This window comes from Podarcis gaigeae, assembly GCF_964106915.1.
Source record: "Podarcis gaigeae genome assembly, chromosome: 4".
Lineage (NCBI taxonomy): Eukaryota > Metazoa > Chordata > Lepidosauria > Squamata > Lacertidae > Podarcis > Podarcis gaigeae.
The window spans coordinates 70,492,238-70,517,215 of NC_139677.1; the positions used below are offsets into that span (position 1 = coordinate 70,492,238).

Sequence of the window (24,978 nt, forward strand, 5' to 3'; positions counted from 1 at the left end):
AACTCGGAGATGCAATCCTTATCCCTTCCGCCCCGTGTTGTTTTCCCAATCATCCAGTTGGGAAAGCTTGTCAAAACAAAAATATATCCCCCCCCCCCCGGAAAGTACAGCTAGTAAGCACCTATTGTATCTTGACATGGAGGCTGATCCCGAACACAGAGGCCTGCTCCTAGTGGCCTTCTGATACTTTGAGGATGTCACCTACAGGGACTATTAAGGGATAAGGCAGTCCTGTTCCTGAACTGTATAGGGCCTTGTACATTAGTACTGAAGCCTTGAACTTGGGCTGGGACCAGATTGGCAGCCGGTGCAAACCTGCTAGCAAGGTGTCATATGCTGGCAGTAGTCCCACAAGCAATGCAAAAAACCCCATTCACCTGCCCTAAATAACCACTCGTAGTTTTAGCTTTTCACATCTGCTCCATGTGGAGATAGGTTTCCAAGTGGTGAAAGTCAATAAGCTCAATTCTCTTTTTGTTTGCCTGGTGCCTTCCTTTTGCCAGGAGTCAACTGTTTTCTCCCCCTCTGGTGTCGTTAAGTACAAACAGCTTAATCAGTAAGAAGGGATCATGGCTGCTTGGAGCTGGTGCCAAGGAGATAACACGATGTCTGCCTCCTGCAGCTTAGGTTAACCAGCGCCTGAAATAGACTGCTCCCAGAACGTGCGTCTCAGGGGTTCTGAGAATCCCCTCTGTGCCAAATTAATTCTTTGAAACTTGGCGTGCAAACTTCCAGCGCGAAAGGAAGAAGGGCGACTTTGTACTTGCAGTGGCGAGCAGCAGGTGGGGCTGGTTCATAGCGTAAAAAGCCTCTTGAAGCAGCTGCAAACAAGGGTGGAGGTTGGTATTTTTAGCTGCGTGAGGATGAGGAGACGGTGGTTCTGTTTTCAGGCTTTGACAAACAGGTGCTCCAAGCTTGAGTGGAAAGTTTGAAGATTTTCTTTCTCTTTGATGGATGTGACATTGCGTGTTGGTGTCTCCTTATTTACGCAGGCCACACTGTTAACAGGACTGAAAAACATCAGCCATAATAATAATAATAATAATAATATAATAATAATTTATTATTTATACCTCGCCCATCTGGCTGGGTTTCCCCAACCACTCTGGGCAGCTTCCAACCGAATAATAAAAACAGTACAGCGTCAGACATTAAAAACTTCCCCTAATAGGGCCGCCTTCAGTTGTCTTTTAAAAGTAAAATAGTTGTTTGTTGCCTTGACATCTGGTGGGAGGGCATTCCACAGGGCAGGCGCCACTACTGAGAAGGCCCTCTTCCTGGTTCTCTGTAACCTCACTTCTCGCAGCGAGGGAACCGCCAGAAGGTCCTCAGCACTGGACCTCAGTGTCCGGGCTGGATGATGGGGGTGGAGACACTCCTTCAGGTATACAGGACTGAGGCATCAGGGGGTTGTTTCTCTGTTCATCTTATTTCATTTTCATTTACACCTTGCCTTTTCCCCTGAGAGGGACTCAAGGTAGCTTACAGCTAACATAGAAGTAGCTAAAAACATAGGGGGAAAGCCATCATTAAGTGGTAGGCAATTTAGTCTACTTTGGTTCCACCACAACCAGCAGCTTCTCCATCAATGCTGAGCTGGATAAGCATATTGGCAAGGCAGATCCAGCAGTGACTTGCCTCTCCAAAAGGTATGGGGAAATGCAATGCTAACAAGATGAAGGTCTACCAGGCTTTTGTGTTGAGCATGCTGCATTATGGAAATGAGTCGTGGGCAACTTATAACCCTCAGCGCCTTCCACATGCTGTCAGGAAGATTTTGGGTATCACATGGCAGGACAGGGTTTCAAAGATGTGCTCCTCCAAGACCACATTCCCAGCATGTTCGCACTCCTGACTCAACGACGTCTACACTGGCCTGGTCATGGCCACAGAATGGAAGATGGCAGGACCCCCAACATTTGTTCTCTTTATCTGGCGGTAGGAGAAGGAATATTAGTGCTGTGTACACACCATATGTTTAAAGCACATAGCTTCCCTCAAAGAATCCAGGAAACTGTGATTCACTCCCTACAGAACTACATTTCCCAGCACCCTTAAATACTATAGTTCCCGTATTTTTTGGCAGAAGGGAGGGGGAGTCCTTTGCTTTCAATGTATAGTGTGTACACAGCACAAGAGTTTTCTTGTCGAAACACCGTGGAGCATTTCACACAAAAGATGCTTAAACTACTTCTGAATTTCCCACTCTTATTTATCAGATCACCACTGGTCTGCAGGTTAACATTTTTTCATCCTTCAACTGTACCACCCCATCATTCTGAAGCCTGAGAGAAACCACCACAGAGAGAGGGGAGGCTACCTGCCCTGTGGCAAAAAAATGAAATTCAACCATAGAACCAAAATCACAGAGGATCAGCAGCAAATCTCACAGCATTCATAGTCAGATAGTGCACATTTTAAAACCACATCCGTCGGCAGGAATAGGAGAAGCCACATCCGTCAAGGCCCCCTAAGCTGAAACAGCTGTATATTATAGATCCAGGAACTATCAGTCAAATTTATAACAGCTATTTCCCACGCTGCATGCCATAGCAACCATTTTCACAAGTTCGAAGGGGGATAAAATGTATTCTTTACATCCGTTGAGAAAGGGACCACATTCTCTCATCAAATTGTTACTGTAGTGCAAACTATGAGCATTCTTCAGTTAATAGCATAGCATATTCACACCTAAACCAGGCAGAGGGCCTTCTTGGTGGTAGCGCCCTCCCTGTGGAATGCCCTCCCATCAGATGTCAAGGAGATAAAGAACTGCATGGTTTTCAGAAGATGTCAGAAGGCAGCCCTATATCGGGAAGTTTTTAACGATTGACATTTGAATGTTTTTATATTCTGCCAGAAGCCACCCAGAGTGGCTGGGGAAACCCAGCCAGATGGTTGGGGTATAAATAATAAGATTACTACTATTACTACTGCTGCTACTGCTACTACTACTAAACCACAACACACAGTTCGGATATTACGTTTATCCACTGACAGCTATGCCATCCCTCCTTCTCCAGCAAGCTTTCCCTTGGGAGGTGGAGGAAGCCGTGACTTTCAATGTATAGTGACTATTGCTAACAGGAGAAACCTTGTGCTGGAGGTTTAGTTGTTCAGAAGTATTCTTTGAACCCTAGAATTGTAGAGTTGGAAGAGACCTCGAGGGCCATGTAACCCAACCCCCTGCAGTACAGGCTTAGTATTGACACATACATTTATCAAATACATTGGTAGCGGTGAGCTATAAGAAACAAAGCTAAGAGCATTGAGGCGGCAGGTTGTGGTTTTGAATCTCACCCCTGCAGCCAGCTTGATAGGCAGCCTTACACAAGCTACAATCTGTCAGCCTCAGCTCACAGTGTGCAGTTCCGGAGGCAAAAATACCAAAAGCTTGTAAAGCGGGAGTGGTGGACCTGCAGCCCTCCAGAAGTTGCAGGATGGCACCTCCTCCCATTATCCCTGATGACAGGCCATGCTGGCTTGGGCTGACGGGACTTCAAAAACACTTGAAGGTCCACAGGCTCCACATTTCTGCTGTGAAGAATAAAGCAAGCTAATAAATGTGACGGACTTTGATCTGTAAATAACAATAACTGAATTCTAGTGAGGGCCCTACAGGGAAGCCTTATTACAAATCTGTTGCAGGAAAAACTGTGGATCTTGTGCACTTCGGAAGATCCTCTAAGCGGGACAGGCCTGACATGATTGGATGCTATGGCAACGGGCTTAAATCGTAAGAGTTCTTTGTTCTTTGTTGGTTTTGTTTGTCAGACAGACACCCCTTTAATGGCAAGATTCAGAATTGTTAACTTTGTGCTCAATGAAAAACTGTTTCACGATCGTGACCGTAAAGGTGATTTGGCTTGCATTATATATTTAAGTATTGGGATTGAGGGAACCTGTTTATTTGTTCTTGCAGTCTTGCATATTGGTTTTCATTAAAAAAATGGCTTGATGTAAAGTGGTTTACATCAAGGGAAACATATGCATAAGAGTAGCAAAACAACCCCAACCCCAGTAATAATACTACTATGATTGAAATTGTATCCCGTCTTTCCACCAGATGGTGCTCAAGGTCAGCACTTTGCATTGTAACCGGAAGCAGACTGGTTGCCATTGTGTCTGCTGTAACAAAGGAGTCACATGGTCCCAATGACTGGCCCTCGTCAATAATTTGTCTGCCACATTTACGTTTTATTGCAGTGTTTCCTAGACTTGGGTATCCAGCTGTTTTCAGACTATAATTCCCATCAACCCTGACCACTGATCTTGCTATCTAGGGATGATGGGAGTTGTAGTCCAAAAACAGCTGGAGACCCAAGTTTGGGAAACACTGTTTTATTAGACACCTTAAACGTATTAGAAGGGAATGGATTGTCAGTGTATTTCCTAGTCCTCCATAGTGCAGATAGGAAGTAAAGAGAAACCTCAGGCTCGCTAGCTGATGGGAAATCCCTTTCTGCCTTCAGCACACCCACTTTGTCTATATTACTGCCTATATTGCCCTAAAGGTGTTAACATCCAGACAATGCAGCTATTACAAAAATTGTATTTTCCTGTATCTTTACTATAGAGGATCCATGCGCATAGGGAAAGACTTAATATTATTCACCAAGGAAGAGAATACAATGACATGCCTCCTTTTGTCTCAGACGTTTTGTGAAACAGAAGGTCTCAGTGAGGTATGTCTGTCTTCATTCGTCATTTAAATATTTGTATCCTGCTTTGCCGATGATGTCATCAGGACCGGAACTTCTGGGGTGGGACTTCCTGGAATGGAACATCATTAATAAAACTCAAAATGCTGCTAGTATTTGATACGGGGTGTGCTATTCATACTACTATCAGCACCATCATCTTTGGCACTGGGAGTTAGAAAGGGAGCAAACAGCACTGTCTCAAGTTACCTGTTCAGATGTGATAGGTGTGAGTGAAGGAGAATATCTCTGATTTGGGTCCACTCTCATTTTGTTTTCCTTTACAGGTTATAGTCCCAATTCTTTCATGGTCAAGTCATACAAGAGAGCCAATAATAGACAATCCAGAGACATTTGCTATACAGTTGTCCATAATTTACAAATATTCACCTTTTAAGAATAATGCTGAACTGGTGAAGCAGTTTGATGCCATTTATGGAAAAACAGGTGACTTTATTATCCCTGAAAGTTCTAATTAACCAATGCATTATAATTAGCGTTTTGAGGACTAAACATGGGTGCCAGGGGTTTTGTTTTATTTTATGCTGGGTGCCCCCCTCCCCTGAATAAATTTGGATCTTTGTTCATCAGTTGGCTCCTCTCACATGAATGAGATACAAACACATTATTCTTTACCACCTCCCCCCAGTAAAGGCAGCGTTCTCTTGACTCCATAAGAGCCCTCCTAGATCAGACAAAAGATCCATCTCATTCAGCATTTTGCTCCCTCAGTAGCTAAGCAGATGACTATGAGAATCTCACAATCAGGACATGAAGGCAATGGCTGTCTCCAGTTCTTCCCAAGCCACTGGCATTCAGGGGCATGCCGTCTCTGATCTGATGATAGTACACAGCCCCCACAAGTATTAGCCATTGATAGACTTGTCGATTTGGAGATCCCCCAAAACGATTTACTCTCACCTAGACTTATGACAAAGTATTGTTGGTGCCACCCCAATCTCTTAGTGCAAGATTTCAGGGGGTTCCAGGCGCTTACCAGGGTTTGTGTTTCTTTTGGAAATGACTGTGGTCTCTTTAGGATATATGGCTTACTTACACATACAGTGGTTCCTCAGGTTAATTAAGAATTCATTCTGGAGGTCCGTTCTTAACCTGAAACTGTTCTTAACCTGAGGTACCACTTTAGCTAATGGGGCCTCCCTCTGCCCGCTGTGCCGCCGACCCTCGGTTTCTGTTCTCATCGTGAAGCAAAGTTCTTAACCCAAGGTGCTATTTCTGGGTTAGCAGAGTCTATAACCTGAAGCGTCTGTAACCCAAGGTATCACTGTATATACAACCTGAGCAGGGGCGCCGACTTATAAAAAATATTGGTGGGGCCCATACCGGGGTCCTCGCCACAAGATCCTGGCTGCGGGGCGCAATTCGGGAGGGCTCGGCTGGCCGGGCCCAGGCCCGCGGGGCTCCTCCGCGCTCCCCTCCCCCGGCCGGGCGGCGCCTGCAAAGGCTGCGGGTTCCGCTGCACCTCCGTCTCTCTTTCCACTGGTAGCGAGAGCGGGTGGGAGGAGGCCACCCGGGAGCCGGAACCGGGCACCAAATAAGGAGAGCGGGGCGGGCCTGGATCCTGGCCTTGTTTGGCACTTCCCCTCGGCCGGCGGCCCAGCCAAACCCGCGGCGACGGCGAGGCGATGCCCGTGCAGGGGGGCGCCCACCCCTCGGCCCCCGCCCGGCGCTGCCGCCCCAGCACCTGCCCGCTTCTCCCAAGGGGCCTTCTCTCCCTCCCGCCTCTTCGCAGCAGTAATATAATTTTCTTAAATTATTGGGGGGGCAGAGCCCCCCCAAACGAATTTTTGAGGGGGCTCGGGCCCCCTCAGGCCCCATGGAGTCGGCGCCTATGAACCTGAGCCTGTGATGGAAGGGCTAACAGCATCAGCACCCTAGGAGGGTCTTTCCAGCAGAAATCAGGCATGGCGCTCTCTCCCTTTCTCTCTGCCTTTCCAGTCTGGAGCTTTGCTTCTATCTCACATAACTCAACTCCCTCTTGTCTTTCTAAGCAACAGGCAGATGAGGGAGAGGGGCCCATCCCTATGTCACTGCCTTTGTTACCTTATACCTTGGGATAAATGTGCTTCAAGTTAAGTATTTTCAGGTTGCGCTCCGCAGCGACCCGGAAGTAACGGAGCGCGTTACTTCTGGGTTTTGCCACGCGCACATGCGCAGACGGTCAAAATGTGCAGAAGCGGCAAAACACGACCCGTGCACGCACGGATGCAGGTTGTGTTTCCTTCAGGATGCAAACGGGGATCCCGTTTGCATCCCTAGGTACCACTGTACTCCCATATTTAGTAGGCTATTACCAGGCTGACTTGGCTACTCTAGGCATTAGAAATGTCTCTGCCTGCAACTTACTCTCCAGCTCCCCAAACTCTTAACAGTATATTAATCTGGGGAGAGGGGGGAGTCCAATCTTGTGACTGGACCCCAGTTTGCTTAACTGCAATTATCCATTGTACTGTTGCTTCTCTTCTAATTTAATTGGCATAAGAATTGTAAAACTGATATTTCAGTAATAGATTTTAACCTTCACACATAGGAACCTTGCTGGTAATATACAATCTGAAGCTCACTCTCAGTTTTGAGCCAGAACTTGATATCCTAACAGATGAGGAGGATATGTTACTTGCTGCGGCACCTGAGAAGTAAGTTTCATGGTCATTTTCTGATTTTATGTTATACTTTAATGCTGTGGATATTTTTGTGAGTAGCTTAGAGACTCTTTACAGAGTAAGCAAACGTTGAATGGACAAAGGGTATGAATAAAAATATATATTTGGAAGATGCTCCTTGCAAACAATCTGTTTTGCTTCGACACTAGAAATCACAGGATGTACTTACAATGTGTTGGTGAATGGAATTTAATACTTGCTTTAATTTTGTAACGGTGTACTTCGAATCCCAAATTCTTCCATGTATTCCCCATGACAGGCAAATTCTAATGGATTAGGAGCAGAAAGAGAGAGAATAGCAGTACAAACCTATCTCTGTGTAAAAGGTAAAGGTAACGGGACCCCTGACCGTTAGGTCCAGTCGCAGACGACTCTGGGGTTGTGGCGCCCATCTCGCTTTATTGGCCAAGGGAGCCAGCGTACAGCTTCCGGGTCATGTGGCCAGCATGACTAAGGTGCTTCTGGCAAAGCAGAGCAGTGCACAGAAATGCCGTTTACCTTCCCGCCAGAGTGGTACCTATTTATCTACTTGCACTTTGATATGCTTTCGAACTGCTAGGTTGGCAGGAGCAGGGACCGAGCAACGGGAGCTCACCCTGTCGCGGGGATTCAAACTGCCAACCTTGTGATAGGCAAGCCCTAGGCTCTGTGATTTAGACCACAGCACCACCCGCATCCCTCTGTGAACTTGGGTGCAAATCCCATTGTGTTCAGTGCAGCTTACAGCCAGGAAAGTGTGCATGGAATTGCATCCTAAAAGAAGCTTCAAACAATGGATGTGATTCAGCTCACTGTTTGTGTGCACAGAGAGGGGGTGTTGATGCCTCTGTGCGTGCCAAGAAGGCCCAGTCAACTCGTGCTCCCTGGGTTCTCCAGTGGCTGGATGTAGGATGGGCAGTGTAACATTCTTTTTGACTTGATGCTCTCTCTCCCCGCCCACGTTCCTCAACCTGATATACATATTAAGGACCACAATCTTTATTGTACAAGCAATCCTTGATTTACACAGGGGTTACATTACAGATCCCTGCATGCACTCGCAGGACTCGTGGAAAACATTCTGTCCCACTCCCATTCCACCCTTTTAGTGACGTTTTCAAGTCATTTCCGGGTTCTGCACCATGTGCGTAATCACTCATCAATTGGATGTGCATAAATTGGTCATTGCCAAATTTTAATTATATCCTGCTCTTCTTTGAGAAATACTAAAGCAGCTGACATGGGACTCCCAGCAGACCTTTATCTCTAGTTGGGTCTATTTAACTCAGTATTTAAATTCTTTCCCGGAAGGTGGGTAGAATCACCAGCATTAAAAGTTTTAGAATGTTGGTTTAATTTCACGCTAAAGAATTGTATTGCACCTTGAAAGGCTTCAAGAGCACTTAAGTGAGAACATGTTTTGAGTTTGTTTGTTTTTTGTTCAAGTGGATTATGTGCCCAATTTCCTCTATCCACCAGAGTTCTCTCTGTGAGCCTAAAATTATTCTGCCTTAAACACTTTTCTGTGTCAGCCTTCCAGAACGACAGTCACTGAGAGCCTACACAGCTATATTGTACTTAGACCCACGAATGAAGATATTCATTCAAGCCAAGGAAGTAAAAACCAAGCGTTTGCCACATTGCTTTTACAGACCCAGGTGAGCCAGCTTTTCCTAAGACTGTTATAAAGCCAGATATTTAAATTTCCAAAGCAGTGTGCTTGAAAGCATTAGCTATTCTCTCTTTTTGGCCATGGAGAGAAATTGACTTTGATGGCGGAGCAATTTGTAATCTAAGCCAAGTTCAAATCACACTGGCAGGCTGGACTGCAGAAAAGGTAATCAGCTGTGACCAAACACTTTGACCCAGAACAAAGAACACTTTACATAAGATAATCACCGAACTGCGGGGAGGGGGGAGGTGTTGTTTGTTTTTCTGTGGATGCTTTCACTTGAGTGAAAGTTGCTCAGGCAATTCTGTAAAGGTGCCACTAAATGATTATAGGCCACTTATAGAGGTCCTTTTTTAATGGACTCCTAATCTTATAATGTGTAATATGCATTTGAAGTACGGTTTAACAAGCTGAATGAATGTTCTGATACAAGTTCCAGCATTGATAGGATCTGATCCAGTTCTAGCAGCGCTGAGTGATAGAGGGCCTATGAAGTGAGGAGGCAGGGATCTTAAATATACAGTTTAACAGTATGGTGGATGAGGCTTCATATTTGGCAAGTGTATATTCAGTTTTCAGATGACTGAATCTTCTGTGAATTGAAAGGACTTTGTGATGACAAACACACAAAGACAAAAGTGAATACCACCCCCAAAAAAATTTAAAATAAATTTACCAGATAAATTCTAACAGACAAACACCCGTCCTTGGAATAAAAGGAAATCCAAATTATGCCTCTGTCACCATGTAGATCATGGTTCTGAATCCTATTTTGGTTGTGGATGGCACAACTGATTTTTTTGAGCATTTCGTGCACTTTTGAGGCCTGTGCAAAGTCAGTTTACTGTAGGGCACAAGGATTGTGCATACCCTGTCCTCACTTGTGCATTCCCATCTGCAAAATGGAAATAATAGGGGTCAACTTCATTGTGTTATTATAACAATTTGTCTTTCATATGGCATGTCAGATCACTTTTATCCATGACTGTGTTTTTCTTGTCTTCACAGGATGTATCCATACATATCATCTTCGTTCAAACACGTTGCTAGAAATGAACTGCAAAAGGCAGAAAAGGATGTGAAGGCTGGTAGGCATTGTCCCGTAACCTTAATAGTTTTAATACTAAGTGCTCTCTAAGCGGTTGCTAGCATTGTTTGTAAAGGGATGCTTTTGCACGTCACTTCTAATTTTGCTTCGCAGCAAATAATTTCTGGCATCTGTGGAGCAAATCTAGTTATGCATCTCTTTCCCATTGCGGGATGACTTTTGCCGTTGCACTTGGTGGACCACCAGTTGAATAGGTACAACAACGGGTTTAGTACACAAAGAATGATGTAGGTATCATATTTCGGATAGCCGGGGGGGGGGGGGGGGGGAAACTGGGTTGTATCCAGTGCCCGTCATTCCATGCACACAACAGGCTTCCATTTTTGCAATTAAACTCATCCTCAAAATCTGCTCCAGAAAACCAAATTCTGATGGAATTAAGCACTTCTGGGATTTGTGTTCAGAGAATGCTAAAGTAAGTGGAATGGGGAAGTTGAAGGGAGCATCAGATGTCACTCAGATGGTGGGATTTTTGTCATTTGGAAGAGGGTGGAGGATATAGGTGATGACTGCCTGCCTGCATTCATCCTAGACTTTGAATTGGTTTTCATTGTTCCTCAGATAAAGAGACTACGGACTCAGCTATACAGCTGCAAATAAAACATTTAAAGTGTGTTTTAAGTGCAATATACAATGTGACAGTAGATGGCAATGGTGCGGTTTATGGAAAATTCAACATATTTTTAAAAAACGCTTAAAAACGTTTTTATATGTGTGTAGATTCCACCTATGTCCTTGGTTAATCTTGGATAATCGTCAGTGAAGGTTTGAACATCTACCTGAAATCTGCACCTTCACTTTTAACTATTAATAACTTGTTCTGCCTCCACTGTCGGAAGCAGCATGCCTCTGAATGGGAGGGGTTTTCTAGGTAGCCCAACCCTCACCCTTGTAAGCCTTGCAAATGGCTGCAGGAGAGGGGCAATGAGCAACATCCCGGAAGGGGTGTTTCTAGGATGAAGGTGAAACTGTAAAGCTTCCTTGATTATTTTTGCTATTGGATGCTGCATTAAGTACAGTGGTACCTCGGGTTACATACGCTTCAGGTTACATACGCTTCAGGTTACAGACTCCGCTAACCCAGAAATAGTGCTTCAGGTTAAGAACTTTGCTTCAGGATGAGAACAGAAATCGTGTTCCGGCGGCAGCAGCAGGAGGCCCCATTAGCTAAAGTGGTGCATCAGGTTAAGAACTGTTTCAGGTTAAGAATGGACCTCCGGAATGAATTAAGTACTTAACCTGAGGTACCACTGTAATCATGTTATATTTATAGTATTGAAATGTGGCCCCTTTTGTATTTTGCTATACTTGCTACGTTATGAAATAGTTACTATGTTATGGTTTTGCAGTGTTGCTGTGAAATTGCTTTTGTAGTGTTTGTTTGAAATGCCTTCCTGTTTTCTTTGCTGTTGAGCATGATTTTTATTTTTTTATTTTGGCGGGAAAGCAGCGTACCAATAAAATGAATGAATGACTGCCAGTTGCTGGGAACCACAGGAGAGGGGAGCGTGCTGTTGTGCTCAAGTCCTGTGTTTGGGTTTCCCAATAAGCATCTGGATGACAACTTTGAGAACAGGATGCTGGGCTAGACAGGCTGTTGGCCTGATCCTGCATGTTCTTAAAACTGTGACACCACAGCAAGTGCTGAGTACAAATATGTTGAGGAAAATTGGTAGATAATTCCCTCATGCTACTGAAATGCAAAAGTGGCGGATTTAAGAATTGCCTTGAGTAAAGCTGCATGGAGTTGCATTTGAAAAATAGTAATGTCATGAAAAGCAATGACAAACCTAGACAGCATCTCAAAAAGCAGAGACATCACCTTGCAGACAAAGGTCTGTATAGCTAAAGCTATGGTTTTCCCAGTAGTGATGTATGGAAGTGAGAACTGGACCATAAAGAAGGCTGATCGCCGAAGAATCGATGCTTTTGAATTATGGTGCTGGAGGAGACTCATGAGAGTCCCATGGACTGCAAGAAGATCAAACGTATCCATTCTTAAGGAAATCAACCCTGAATGCTCACTGGAAGGACAGATCCTGAAGCTGAGGCTCCAATACTTTGGCCACCTCATGAGAAGAGAAGACTCCCTGGAAAAGACCCTGATGTTGGGAAAGATGGAGGGCACAAGGAGAAGGGGACGACAGAGGACGAGATGGTTGAGCAGTGTTCTCAAAGCTACCAGCATGAGTTTGACCAAACTGTGGGAGGCAGTGGAAGACAGTGTACAGAAGAAGTGTACAGTCTTTGACACCTCTCCCCCCCTGCCCCACGCCACTTTTCAGTTGGGCCTAGATGCCTTCAGACGTTGACCCCGTTCTATAGACAGAGTCAGCAAATTTATTATGGCACATATGCTAAGAAAGTTAAATTTATTACGGTGATATGCTAATAAAGTTAACAAATTTATTATGACATATATGCTTTTTGTCCGTTTATTCAGATGCATGAAGCATTATCTAGAGTTAAAGAGTTTTATGTACAGATGGCTGGGGGGATGAGGGGAGGGGATTGTAAACAGGGAGGTCAGAAAAGAAATAAAGTGCTCTTCCCCAAATGTGCTTAGGTTAGAGGGGAAGGCAAGTGTGTGCTCATTTGTACATCACCTGAGTTTGTTTAATGCCAAGGTGCCAAATGGAGTTAATATTTTTGACTTAATGGCATGTTGCGTTTTTCCTGTGTGTGGCAGACTGGGTTAGTTTCTCTCCTCCGTGGTTTAACAGGTGCCTTTGCTTATACTTATAGCTGAAGATGCTGTGAAAGAAGCCAAGTGCACGTTACAGCAGTCACAGGACTCCCTCTTCCAGGATAAACTTGAGGTATAGTAACAAGGATAAAAATGTTTGAGATATTTAGGGTGTGCTGTTATTTCCTCCCCCGCCCACCCAAATCACACAGTCTTACCTGGGAAATCTCCAGGGGAATTGAATGAAAGCTGTGCAAGAACGTGAACACAACCACCTTTTAGGGGCAGACTTTGGTAACTATGGCCAAATCCAGGCTGGGAAAGTATATCTTCTGCCTCAGGGTTCCTGAGAATTAGGGGTTGGAGCAAGAAATGAAAGAAGCTGCAACGGCTAGGATCCTCGTAGTAAGAACCTGGCCAATCCAGAGTGTTCAAGCTTCCTACCTGTCGTAGGGGCTGATGTTGCAAAACCTTGTTCCTTTCTGGACCTGAAGAAGAGGGCTCTGATACACAGTCCATGATGTTACTTCAAGATCCACCTTACCCTGTGTGTGCCACTTCAGTCTGCAGAATGGGCACTTGGAATCAATCTCTTAGGGTTGCAGAGATCTGCATTCTGGAACTTCCAGCCTGTGCACATCAGGCAGGCTCCTTTGCTGTTCTGTTTTTGGTTCCTGCTAAAAAAAAAAAACCCACATTTTTGTTTAGGCAAACCTAACCAGATATGTAGAGTTGATGCACATTTTAATATGTACATATGTGTTATAATCAATTTTTTTAACTGCTGGTTTTATTTATAATTTGTGAATAACCTTACAAATGTTAAATAATTAATTTTTAAGGTTAATTTATGCTTAACTCTGACTTTTACTGATGCATTTTAATGCATAATTTATTTCATGTAAACCACTTCCAGGTTTTTTAAAATTAAGCAGAATCTCTAATACCGATCCACTGCATTTCACTGGCCTTGAGTAGGGTGATTTCCCAGCGAATTGTGTCCAAAGTCTGTGCTTTATTTCGCAAGCCGCTTTTATTGGCCCATAACTGCCAGTGTAGTGTCAACTTTTTCCACATTTGGCTGTGTTACTTGGATAGACTTAAAAGATAATTGCTCAGAAATATAGGCCATGCACGGTGTTAATGCTAGGCTTTTGAAAGTTTTGCCTAGCATGACCTTTAAACAGTGGGGAAGATTTTCCAATCCTGTTAATTGCCTATTTACTATTGCTGAGGACTCTTAAAGTCGTTATTAAGCTGCATTGGCTTCAGATTCAATTATTTCCTAAAGAGTGTTTAGAAGGCACTTTCCACTTCAGAAGACTTTCAATGTGATAATTATGTAGACTAATTGCACCTGCGCAAATTATCATTTATATTCATAGGAACGTTCACTATTATACTAATCCCCATTATACTGATTTACAAGCCTTCCACAACTATCACTATGATTAATGCTTCGAATGCACCACCTAAATATTTGCATGGTGTGAAAAGTGTGCTAGGTGCTGTACATAAATAAACGTGACACAGTCCAAGACAAGGCAATTTAACTACTTACTTTTAATCCCTATTCAGATATCAGTTTCTACAAAGTCTCCATAATTTAACTGCAGAACTCACTCCCACAGGAAGCAGTGGTAGGTGGCTTTAAAAGAGAATTAGACAAAATTCATGAAGGAGAAGGCTATTGATTTCTACTAACCTTATGACCCACCAGAGGTATGCACCCCCCTTGCAAGAACCTGAGATAATGTTGTGGCACTTGACAGAAAATAAGGTTGTCAAACCCCGAAGGAACGCGATGGAGTCGTAATCCAGGAGTTTCCAATAAACAAGTGTAACACAGAAAAGCATGCTTATTTGTAGGATAAAGTGTGATGTTGAGAGCCAGACTAGGATCTGGAAGACCAGGATTAAGCAAGGGGGAGGAAACCACGTACACCCCCTTGAGTTCCTATGCAAAAAGGTTGAGATGTAAATGAAACAGATAAATAATCTCTGGGAGGATCCTGGAATACAATATGTTCTCAGAATAACTTCTTCTACTGCTCTTTCCTTTCTGGTGATGGGGGTGCTCAGCTCGCATTAATGGACACAGTGGAGAATGAAAAGAAAATGAGGGAAACATTGAAAGACAAGCAGAGGCAAGTTAAATGAGTCTGTGGTTTACTTTTGGTGAAATGGTCATGCAAGAGAGGAAAGGGGAACAAGTGCAGAAGAAAAAGAAAAAGTCCTGCCTGCCTAAAATGATCCATCATAGTTGAAGCATGGGCACCTGTGGGTGCTAGGTATTCCTGACATTATGTTTTCCGTTCTGTAGGCATTGAAACATTTCTGATGTAGTTCAAACTTTACCTTGTAAAGAAAAAAGGGCAGCCTCTTTCTAACACTGAAAGCCACTGTTCAATATGGCTCCTATGAAGAATGGGGCTAACAGTCAGTGCTGGATCACTTGGGAAAACGTTTTTCAGCAAGCCATGGTGACAGGTGAAGGGTTTCCCTTTGCCCACGTGGTTTGAAATCGAACCACACAGGCAAAGGGACGTGGCTTTGAGGTGCTGGTGATCAGGGAGTTGCAACTTTTCTTTCACCAGACCTGGTGTCATGTATGATGTCAGATGTATGTCAGGTGGGTGTGGCTTGGACAAAACTGCTCTACATGCCAGATGGAGAGGCTTCCCAGGCCTAACTACGCCCAGAAGCTGGAGCATCCTCACTGCTGTTGCAAAGAAAAGGGAAAAACAAAGGACCCTTGTATATTTCAAGAAGTATCACACCATTTGAAGCAGCTGTGGCTTTCCCCAAAGACTGCTGAGAACTGTAGTTTGTTACAATTGCTGATAGTTGTTAGGAAGCCTCTGTTCCCTTCGCAGAGCTACCATTCCCAGAGTTCTATGGGAAGAGGGATTGATGTTAAATGACTCTGAGAATCGTATCTCTGTGAGGGGAACAATTCTCAGCACCCTTAACAAACTACAGGTCTCAGGATTCGTTGAGGGAAGCCATGACAGTTTAAAGTGGTATGATACTGCTGTAAACGTATAGTGCAGATGGGGCCGTCGTCTCAGTAGTGTGGTTTGTATTTCTAATTGGAACACCAACCTAGTGCAATTAAAACTTCTCCTGCATTTGAGGCAATTTGCGAAATCATTGTGGAGTCATACAGTGAAACCTATCCATGCCTACTTCAGAATAATTAACTATGAGTTCAGTGGTGCTTGCTGAAGGCTCAGTAGAAATGTTGAAAATTGCTCATGAGCCATACTTCTAAAACATAGAATGAATATCTGTTTAATAATGGTGCATGGGTTAAACCTTTTTGCCACAGAGCAAAATCAGATTCTTTTCTAATTTATCGCATCAAATTGGGTTAAATCCATAGTTACGTACGCAATTTACTTGTGGAAGTCAGTAGCCTTCAAAATGAAGTTAAGTGCAATGGGAAAATATTTTATAAAGTCTTGTTTGTTTACTGTTTAGAAATCTGAAACAACCCAAAAAGCTCTTCTTAACATTTGGAGTCAACATTCTGAACAGAAGTCAATATGGCATGCTTATCTACAGCAATAAACGCTTGATCAAGATGTTTGAGAAAGTTGGACCACAGAAGAATAGAGGATCTTAGTAAGTTTTCTTCATTTTTCAGTGTTTTAGGGCCACCTTTCAGGGTTCCTTGAAAATGCAATTCCGCTACATGCCGGTGGGCTTGCTCCAAAGTTCTCCTTAAAGATAGAAATATTCTCTGTGTCATTTTGAGTATTATTTCAAAGGTTAATGGGTGTTACAAGGATGAAATCAAGGTGGAGAGAAAACCATATTCTCTGTGAGTCCTTGGAGGGAAAGTGGTCCTGAGTTAAATCCATCATTTGAAGTTGGTGTTAGCATAAGGAGGAAATCCTCTTCGTTGGTTGGCAGTGATTTATAGTAACTTTAAGACTGTGACGTGAAAGGGTTGTCACATATTGGGTGAGCAACCAGTTGAAAACATAATATGAGCCCTGTGAGCTTCATGGCTGAGCAGGGATTTGAACCTTAGTTTCCCAGGTCCTAGTCCAAATTTATAACCACTACACCACACTGGCAGTTTGGACGCACTACGATTCCAAATTAATTTTTCTAAATCCTAAATATTATAAGATTTTACCAATTGAACTTCAGCCACTGTATATTAATTTTTTTAAAAGCTCAGTTTGTGGTGAAGCTACATCTAAAATCAGGCCCTGCCCACTGTGTAATCTAAAGTATGTTTTTACTATTGCAGTTTTGGTTCCGGAGCTGTAGGGATCGTGGATGTGCCGTGCGAAATCATGGAGCCAACACACAACAAGCAGGCTTTTGCAAACGCTAGGGAATATAACCGCTTGTTGAAGGCAATGGAAAACTGTCTTGTTCAGTATTGGAAAGACATAGGATTGAGTAAGTAGTGGGCCCCATGTGCAATGCCTTGCAGTAGTCTAAGCAGGAGGGTACCAAAGCATACAACTAAGCAGCCCCATGGTGTCTCTATAAAATCCAGCCCTATATGTGCTGCTCTGTGCACTGAATAATTCACAGCATGGAGCCTCCAGTTCATGACAGACCCTCCTTAATGGGGTGCGTGGTGATAGTTTTGAAAACAAGAGGGTCTTTGTGATGAGCTTCTCTAAGAAAACAGCGCAACAAAGTCATCCCTGTCTAGTCTAAACGGTCCCTGCACATCTGATTTGCCATATAGGGCAAAAGTTTTTAATAAATAAATAGCGGCTCTTTTAATTATTTAAAAGGTCTTTCAGGGGCTACCTGAACAGTAATTGAGCTGCTAATGTATGGGTTTCAAGCATTAGGAGCCTTTGGGCAGTTACAATTCCGGCCTTAAAAGCACATTATGTGAACAACTACCCTTAATGTATCAGAGTGGCTGAGTGACTAAGCTTCTGACTCATCCTTACACCAGTTCAGCCCTTTCCCTGCACCAAGATACACAAAAGTTTGCTCGACTCGTAATAGATAAGGGGAACCATTTATTTGCTAGGCGCTCTGATTCCATGCCAGCTGCTGCCAGTAATGTAATAATGCTACAGAGTCAGAAGGCTAGGGGGCCATGGAAGCATCATACCAGGGCCATATAAGGGGTGGCCATGGCATGGTTCCTTCCGTGTGGTTTTCTTCTTCTTTTATTTCTAATATATTCTGCATTTTAAGGAGAATGGTGTGGAATGGAGCAATGTCCCTCCTCTCAAAATGTGAGAATTAGATACTAGGGTCAGTTTCAGGTTTTTGTGGGCTTTGAGTGACAAGACGATCTGTGGGTTCCTTTTCTAAGTACACTGCTGGCTTCATGTTTCATCCCAACCTCTTTTCAGCCCATTCTTTCTCAGATAAGCAGACTCATTCCTTCATTACCTTGCCCAAAGGTGCATTTTAAAAAAAGGAAGAACACACCAAGAGGATAAAAAATGTGCATCTACTATGACTTTGATTACATGGTAGAGTCCATGCAAAAAATAAAAACGCATGCAGCGATCCTTGCAAAATTTATATCCACACCCATTTAGGTTTTGTTACCAAAAAGGACCAATACGGCAGCAAGCAAAGGCTTTAGCAGCTTCGTCAGCTGCTGGTGGCTGGAAAGCCAGACAGGATGTTTGTGACTGTTGCCATGGGAAGAAAGGGGCAGTCCATTCTGTACTGAGCACCGGATGTTAGCTCAGTGTGTGTCATGTGACCCGTACTGGAAGTACATGGGTGGAGTTTTATTCTCACTGCTGTTGAGTGCAGACATGTTTCTCTGTACTGCTGTAAGAGACAGAAATAAAAGAATGTAAATAGATTTCTGTCTGCTTCTTTCCCCTCCCTGGGGATACCAAAGGGGAGAGAAGGAACGGTGTGTTCTTCTCACATCTGGGAAGGATCGCCAAGACCTCGCCTGTTTATCTGCCGGGAGTCGCAGCGGGGAGGTCGACAAGGAATTCAGCCAGTGCCTACGTCGTGGCACATTCCTCTGACCGAGGCAGAATCCCAACAGGTTTTAGGTTCACAAAAACACACGAATTGACTCAACATGCATAGTAATCGGTTGAAAGGCTTGTCATAGGGTAGCCAAAACAGTGGTGAAGGACAGAATGGTCAGTTTATGCTTTAAAATGGTTAACAGCTAGTCCTGGGTAGTTCAGAATGTTAAGTATTAAATTCAGAACAGACCAGGAGCTGCAGGAAGTTCAGGATATAATGGAGAGGAATGCAGCCATTTTAGGATCCCAGTGGAGGGATAACAATTTTAATATAATGGCAAGAGAACCAAAACATCTTGGGGCCAGGCCTGGCTTGAGCACTGCTAATGAGCCTCTCCAAGCAGAAGAAACAAGGCATGGCAGCAAGGGGCGAATAGAAAGGAGATGGGAAACTGCAAGATATTTCTCGCTAATAAAATCTGACAAGCAATTGCTGTTCACCTAGCAGAGAGGCTAGAAGAACAGGCAAACACGTTTGTGCATTCTTTTTGCAAAATCAGATCTGTGTGCATATGCAAATGCTTTTGAGAACCTGCATTTTGGAATCTGAATGCCGTTGCTCTGATGCCCATTTAAAAATCTGGTTTTAATCATTAATATTTATGTGAATTCTGAATGTTTTAAATAATGTACCAAAGCTGCTTCTTTTCCCTCCTTCCCCATCTTTGACTTTGCCTTCCAAATAGTTTGGATACTTTTCCTTGCTTAACTACAAAAGATCAGATGCACTCTCTCCAATAGCTGAGTGCCAGTAGCAATTATAGTCTCTCTCCCCCTCCCTGTGTGTGCTCTTGCTTTTATATATAAGAAAAATGCACAGGTAGTTGTGCAGCCTTAGGCAGGCAGCCAAAACAGAAGACGTGAAGCCTCTGGTAGATGAAATTCAGATTAGCGGGTCACAAAGTGTGTAGGACTATGATAAATGAAAGGCTAATGCTAATTGTGCTACTTGCAATCATGTCACATTTTTAATCATTTTTATTACTGGCGTGGAGAAGCAATGCTCATAAAGGTGGGGTGGAGATATTTACCTGTTTCCTCTTAAGGGAATTGTAATGATATTCAACCCTTCCCCCTCCTATTCACACGGCAGTTAGCTGCAGGAAAGAGATGAGTTAGCATCAGTTAGGATTCTCCTTCCACCCCACACCTAACTGCAGTGTGTGTGTGTTTTTTCATTGCAAGCATGGCAGATGTAGGGTTAATCCTTCCCATGCCCTGTGTTCCCAGTGAATATTAACCCTAGGCCTGTAATTAATTAAATAAAAATATATGCCACGCTTGCAGTGTGATTACTGTCTCGTTAAACCAGTGGTTGTATACAAGGACTACAACTTCCATTAGCCAGCACAGTCAGTGGCAAGGGATGATGGGAGTTGTAGTCCCACAACATAGGGAGGGGGTTTCCACATTGGCTACTCCTGAGTTAAGCCCTAAGCGCCAATCACAAAATTCATAGAATCATAGAATCATAGAGTTGGAAGAGACCACAAGGGCCATCGAGTCCAACCCCCTGCCAAGCAGGAAACACCATGAACCTCGCGGTCTTTCATAACCGTCTGCCAGGAAAGCTTGTTGATTTTCCCTTCTTCCATAGGGCTTTCCCGTTACTGAGTCCCATTTCTTTAGGTTATACTTCTATTCTTAGGGAAAGTGTCTCACTGTCTGCGGACCAGAGATGGCTGAGCGCTGGCCAGCCAGCAGTTCTCTTCTGGATGTAGCCATCAATGCCCTACATTGAAGTAAATAAGGCAGCCTTCTATAGAGCAATCTGGCCTGGCACTCATGATCATCCAGCCTATACCCATGCTATGTTGCAGTGCTTATCAGTGTTTGTCTCGCTGCTGACAAAGATAATTTTAAAAAAAGATTCCTTCCAGTAGCACCTTAGAGACCAACTAAGTTTGTTACTGGTATGAGCTTTCGTGTACATGCACACTTCAACAGAACATTGCAACGATTTGTCTCCCGAGGTCAAAAAGAAGAAGCCTTGTTCTGGAGTGATTTTGGGTATCTGAGTAACAGCTGGTCTGATAAACCTTCAGAGAGCATCAAGTACAAGAGAAGGCGGGCTGTGGAAATCCCTGACATTGTTCAGTGTGGTGAGTTTCTACATTTGGACAAACAGGAAGACAAGGCAGGGGGAAGGTAGAACTCAGCGGGGTGAAAATGAGAGTTCTTTGTTCTTTGACTTCAAATATGTTTGCTCGAGCATTCCTCTTCACAGATGCCGTGCACTGCTGTGTTTTTCCTTTCTTCTTCTTTGAAAGGATCCTCTTATAAACAACTCCTTTGTTTCACTTTTTGCTGCCGTTAAAAGCACACTGTGGGGCAGCTAATGTAACAGGTCTCCTTCATGTTTTGTTATAAAGGCTGCTGGCATATAACTTGAGTGGCTTTGTAGGCCTCTGTGTGGGATAAAGAAAACTCTAGGCACGTTGCGAGATTTTTGTTTCTGTGGTTTAAAAAAGAACACACACATAAATCTACACATAACACCTGTTTTTAAATTTTCCTCTGCATGAGGTTGTCATTTTGGGGCGAGATGTAGGAGAGATGCACAAATAGAATAAGCTCAAAAAGACTTGGGTGGACTGTTTTAGGACTTGCACTGAGGATCTTGTGTAGGCTACCTGTTGGTCAAAGAAACATTTCTTTCAAGAGAAAATGCCATTGCTCAAACAGTTTCTATCTCATTTGTGACCAAAGTTGTCAGGGGGTTGAGAATTAAAGAGCAAAAATGCAGGCAATCAACCACAGTACCATATTAAATCAATTGTGCTATTACTGATTGTAACTATTAATTTGGATTTAAATCTGTTAATTTCATTCATTAGATATTTGCCTCAAATGGAGACTCCTGTCATATGACACCAGTATAAAACACGGAGGGCATCACGGCACCTGGAACTGCAGGCAGAATCCTAACCCTCTCGAAAATAAGTAAGCTTTTACATTTTGCTTGAACCTACAGACTTATCTAGTCAGCAGAGATCTCTCTTGTCTTACTACAGTGGTACCTTGGGTTACATACGCTTCAGGTTACATACGCTTCAGGTTACAGACTCCGCTAACCCAGAAATATTGCCTCAGGTTAAGAACTTTGCTTCAGGATGAGAACAGAAATCGTGTTCTGGCGGCGTGGCGACAGCGGGAGGCTCCATTAGCTAAAGCGGTGCTTCAGGTTAAGAACAGTTTCAGGTTAAGAACGGACCTCCGGAACGAATTAAATACTTAACCTGGGGTACCACTGTATTCATAGTATGAGGCAAGCTTCAAAATCATCTTGCCCAACAATCTCCTAAGTGTAGGAAATCCAGAACGAGATTTATATATTTACACACACATGCAAAAATGCATAACATGATATGAAAAAAGATGTAACGCTGGCAAGTATTTTATATTCATACCAACTTTAGCATGTATCTTGGAAATAACTTTCTCCAAGACACCTCTAAGACACATGTCCACTTCTGTTTATTAAAATATGACATTGGAAGTGTAATTCAATTTATCTGTTCTTAAATGTATATCCCAACTTTTCTCCAAAGAACTCAAGGGGGAAGACATACTTGCCCCCGAGTAGGTGCTCTCTCTGTTGAACCTGAGACCTCCTGTATGCAAGGCAGATGCTGGGCCACTGAGCTATGTGCCCATCCTTGCCTATGCCATTTAGAGAGACGGTGCAGGCGTTTCTTTCTATTGAATTGCTAAAAGTCAATATTACTTACTAGGTGTGGTGTACCAGAATGTTTGCCCCGCATCCCTTTGGGCACCTTCAACCCAACTCAGTCAAAGAATGACAAACAAAAGCTCGTCGTAGATGCCATTCGGCAACGTAAATGGAGGCTGGAAAATCTGGAACAGGTGAGCTGCTTCCTGAGATTTGTACAAACGTCCATACACAAGTAACTCCACAATGGCGTATGTTGCGTGCACCATTTTCAGCCCTGGAAGGGGGCAGAGTGGGGGCAGAGTGGGCTTACGCACACAGTTTGTCAGAACGCAACCCCCATGCAAACAGGGAGTTGCCTGTCATTATATATGTTTCATTGTGGAATTGGATAATTGGAATTTAAGGTTTCCCCTTTTTATTGAGTGCACTTAGGGTTAGATGAAATTTCGAATAGTCAAACATAAAGAGACATTGGGGGGGGGGATTCTAGGCACAAAAACTAAGAGATGATTATGTGTCTGAGGTCCAAAATTCTTCTAATAATTTTCTCCTCTCTCCCCCACCCCACTTTTACACTGGAAATTATATATAATATAATAGTAGCAGCAGCAGCAGCAGCTGTGGAGCTCTTTTGGGTCTCTCTGTATTCCCCTAATTTTTTTTTAATAATTCTGAGAAATATTTCCAGAAAAGTATTTTCTGCAGTCCCAAGTCTTAGGTTTGTTCAAAGAACACAGTTGCATTTATATTTATAAGATCATTGCTTCTGTTTATAAGAATTATGAATAGATTAAAATGCATGCTTGTCAATTCCTCTGTTCTTACCTTACAGAAACTTCACTTGATACAACCCCATACAATTGCCCAGCCTACAGCTGACAGCAAAACTCATAAGGATGTGAGTCACTTGGATTGCAGTCCTAAGCTTGTGAATAAGTACCACTAAGATCAGTGGAACTGCCATCTTAAGAGACATGGCTGTCATTGGGCAGTAAACCATTTATTTTGGCATGCTATTGTTATTAAGAATTTGTGTAGCACTCATTAGGTTAGATCCAATGGGTTGTTGTTTTTTCTGCACTCAGAGGTCTTCTTATTCAAGAAACGTTCTTTTATACCTAACCTACAAAAAGGAGAGGGACACCCAGCCTAAAGATGTCCAGCTATTTCAGCAAGAGCTGGAGCAAGCAGGAACATGAGAATTGCTATGGGTCAACCTTCCCCAACCCGGTGCTCTTGAAATATTTCAACTCCATCAACCTCAGGATACAGAGGAACCTCTGTACCAACGTGGTGGGTTCTAGTATTTACACCAGCACAGTTCAGGTATTCAGCCTCACATGACTATAATCACATGGTGTAGGAGAGTCTCCGTGCATCGGTGGCATGTTTGTGGTGGGGCAGCCTCCTGAATGCATGTCATCTGCCCATGAGTTGCAACCTTGGCTGCCTGGACCCAGCCCCACAATATTGGAGATGGCATTGGGCCCATCAAGAGGCCCATTGTTAAGTTGTGGGTGAGCATATCAAACGACACAGAGATTCTTCAAACAGCTCTTGTTTATTCACAGGCCAGAACAGAACTTTACTGAAGGGTTCAGCCAGGTTGCTTATATAGAGCTCCATTAGAACACAACAGTAACCATTTTCTGCAACTATCCAATCACTGAACCTCACTTTCGATCCCTTATTTGCATATGTGGACCTGAGTGAAAACTATCTACAGTATCCCCCTGCTGGCCCAGGGTGAGAACTTCAGTACATAACACCCATGGCTCGAGGAACACTGCTCACCCAGCAGTCAAAGGCCTTTTGCTACCAGATGTCAACTCAGGCCCTCCAGATGCTGTTGGAATACAAGTCCCACAAGAGGGAAGGTCTCAGCAAGATTTTACAGCAAGCTTCTGGTGTAGCTGTAGGGAAGGTTGGAGACCTGTGCTGGGAATAAGTAGCTTACAACAGCCTTGCAATGCAGTTAATCATGTAGGCCAGCTGTTTGGATTCCCATTCAAAAATCGGCATACCTCTCAGACTGCGGAAAGGTCAATTTACCCAAATTGTCCCTTCAAATCTCTTCCCAGGTCAAATGCATGTGGGTGTTTCATGGTCCATTGACTTCCATGCAGATTGGTTCTACAAATGTTCAAAAATTAAAGAAAGAAAGAAATGGACATGAAATAAGACCCAAGTAAGAGCAAAGACTCCTGCCTTTGATGCTTATATTTATGCATTTAACCCTTTCAGTCATGGGCTTAGATAACACCAGGGATGCACTGCAACAATTTGTTGTAGGACCCCATTTGTTAATACTTCTATTTCCTGGCTTCTGGTGTGTTATGTGGCCTTTAGGTGAGAGATGGAAGGAAAAAAGGACGGAGAAAAAGACAGTAATGTCTGTATATGTATGCTCATATATTCTTCATCACTGTATATCTAGACTCTAAAGTTCATGATCTGTTCTTCCAGCCTTGTAAAACAAC

At 43.5% G+C, this 24,978-nt stretch overlaps 1 protein-coding gene and 1 long non-coding RNA gene across 6 annotated transcripts in view; one reads left to right on the forward strand and one right to left on the reverse strand.

The window, feature by feature from the left end:
• Positions 1–24,978, reverse strand: part of LOC310843836 — an 87,367-nt gene that overhangs the window by 17,867 nt on the left and 44,522 nt on the right. The window lies entirely within an intron of this gene.
• MORC1 (MORC family CW-type zinc finger 1) overlaps positions 1–24,978 on the forward strand; it is a 46,128-nt gene that overhangs the window by 9,851 nt on the left and 11,299 nt on the right. For all 5 annotated transcript variants that reach the window (XM_083736331.1, XM_083736334.1, XM_083736333.1 and 2 more), the window contains 14 exons: positions 3,649–3,736; positions 4,577–4,685; positions 4,988–5,147; positions 7,252–7,357; positions 8,896–9,021; positions 10,044–10,123; positions 12,889–12,962; positions 14,912–14,976; positions 16,313–16,456; positions 17,094–17,248; positions 20,796–20,924; positions 21,660–21,765; positions 22,557–22,689; positions 23,331–23,396. In XM_083736331.1, coding sequence (XP_083592457.1) covers positions 3,649–3,736; positions 4,577–4,685; positions 4,988–5,147; positions 7,252–7,357; positions 8,896–9,021; positions 10,044–10,123; positions 12,889–12,962; positions 14,912–14,976; positions 16,313–16,456; positions 17,094–17,248; positions 20,796–20,924; positions 21,660–21,765; positions 22,557–22,689; positions 23,331–23,396 — 1,541 coding nt within the window. The remainder of the gene's footprint in view (positions 1–3,648; positions 3,737–4,576; positions 4,686–4,987; positions 5,148–7,251; positions 7,358–8,895; positions 9,022–10,043; positions 10,124–12,888; positions 12,963–14,911; positions 14,977–16,312; positions 16,457–17,093; positions 17,249–20,795; positions 20,925–21,659; positions 21,766–22,556; positions 22,690–23,330; positions 23,397–24,978) is intronic.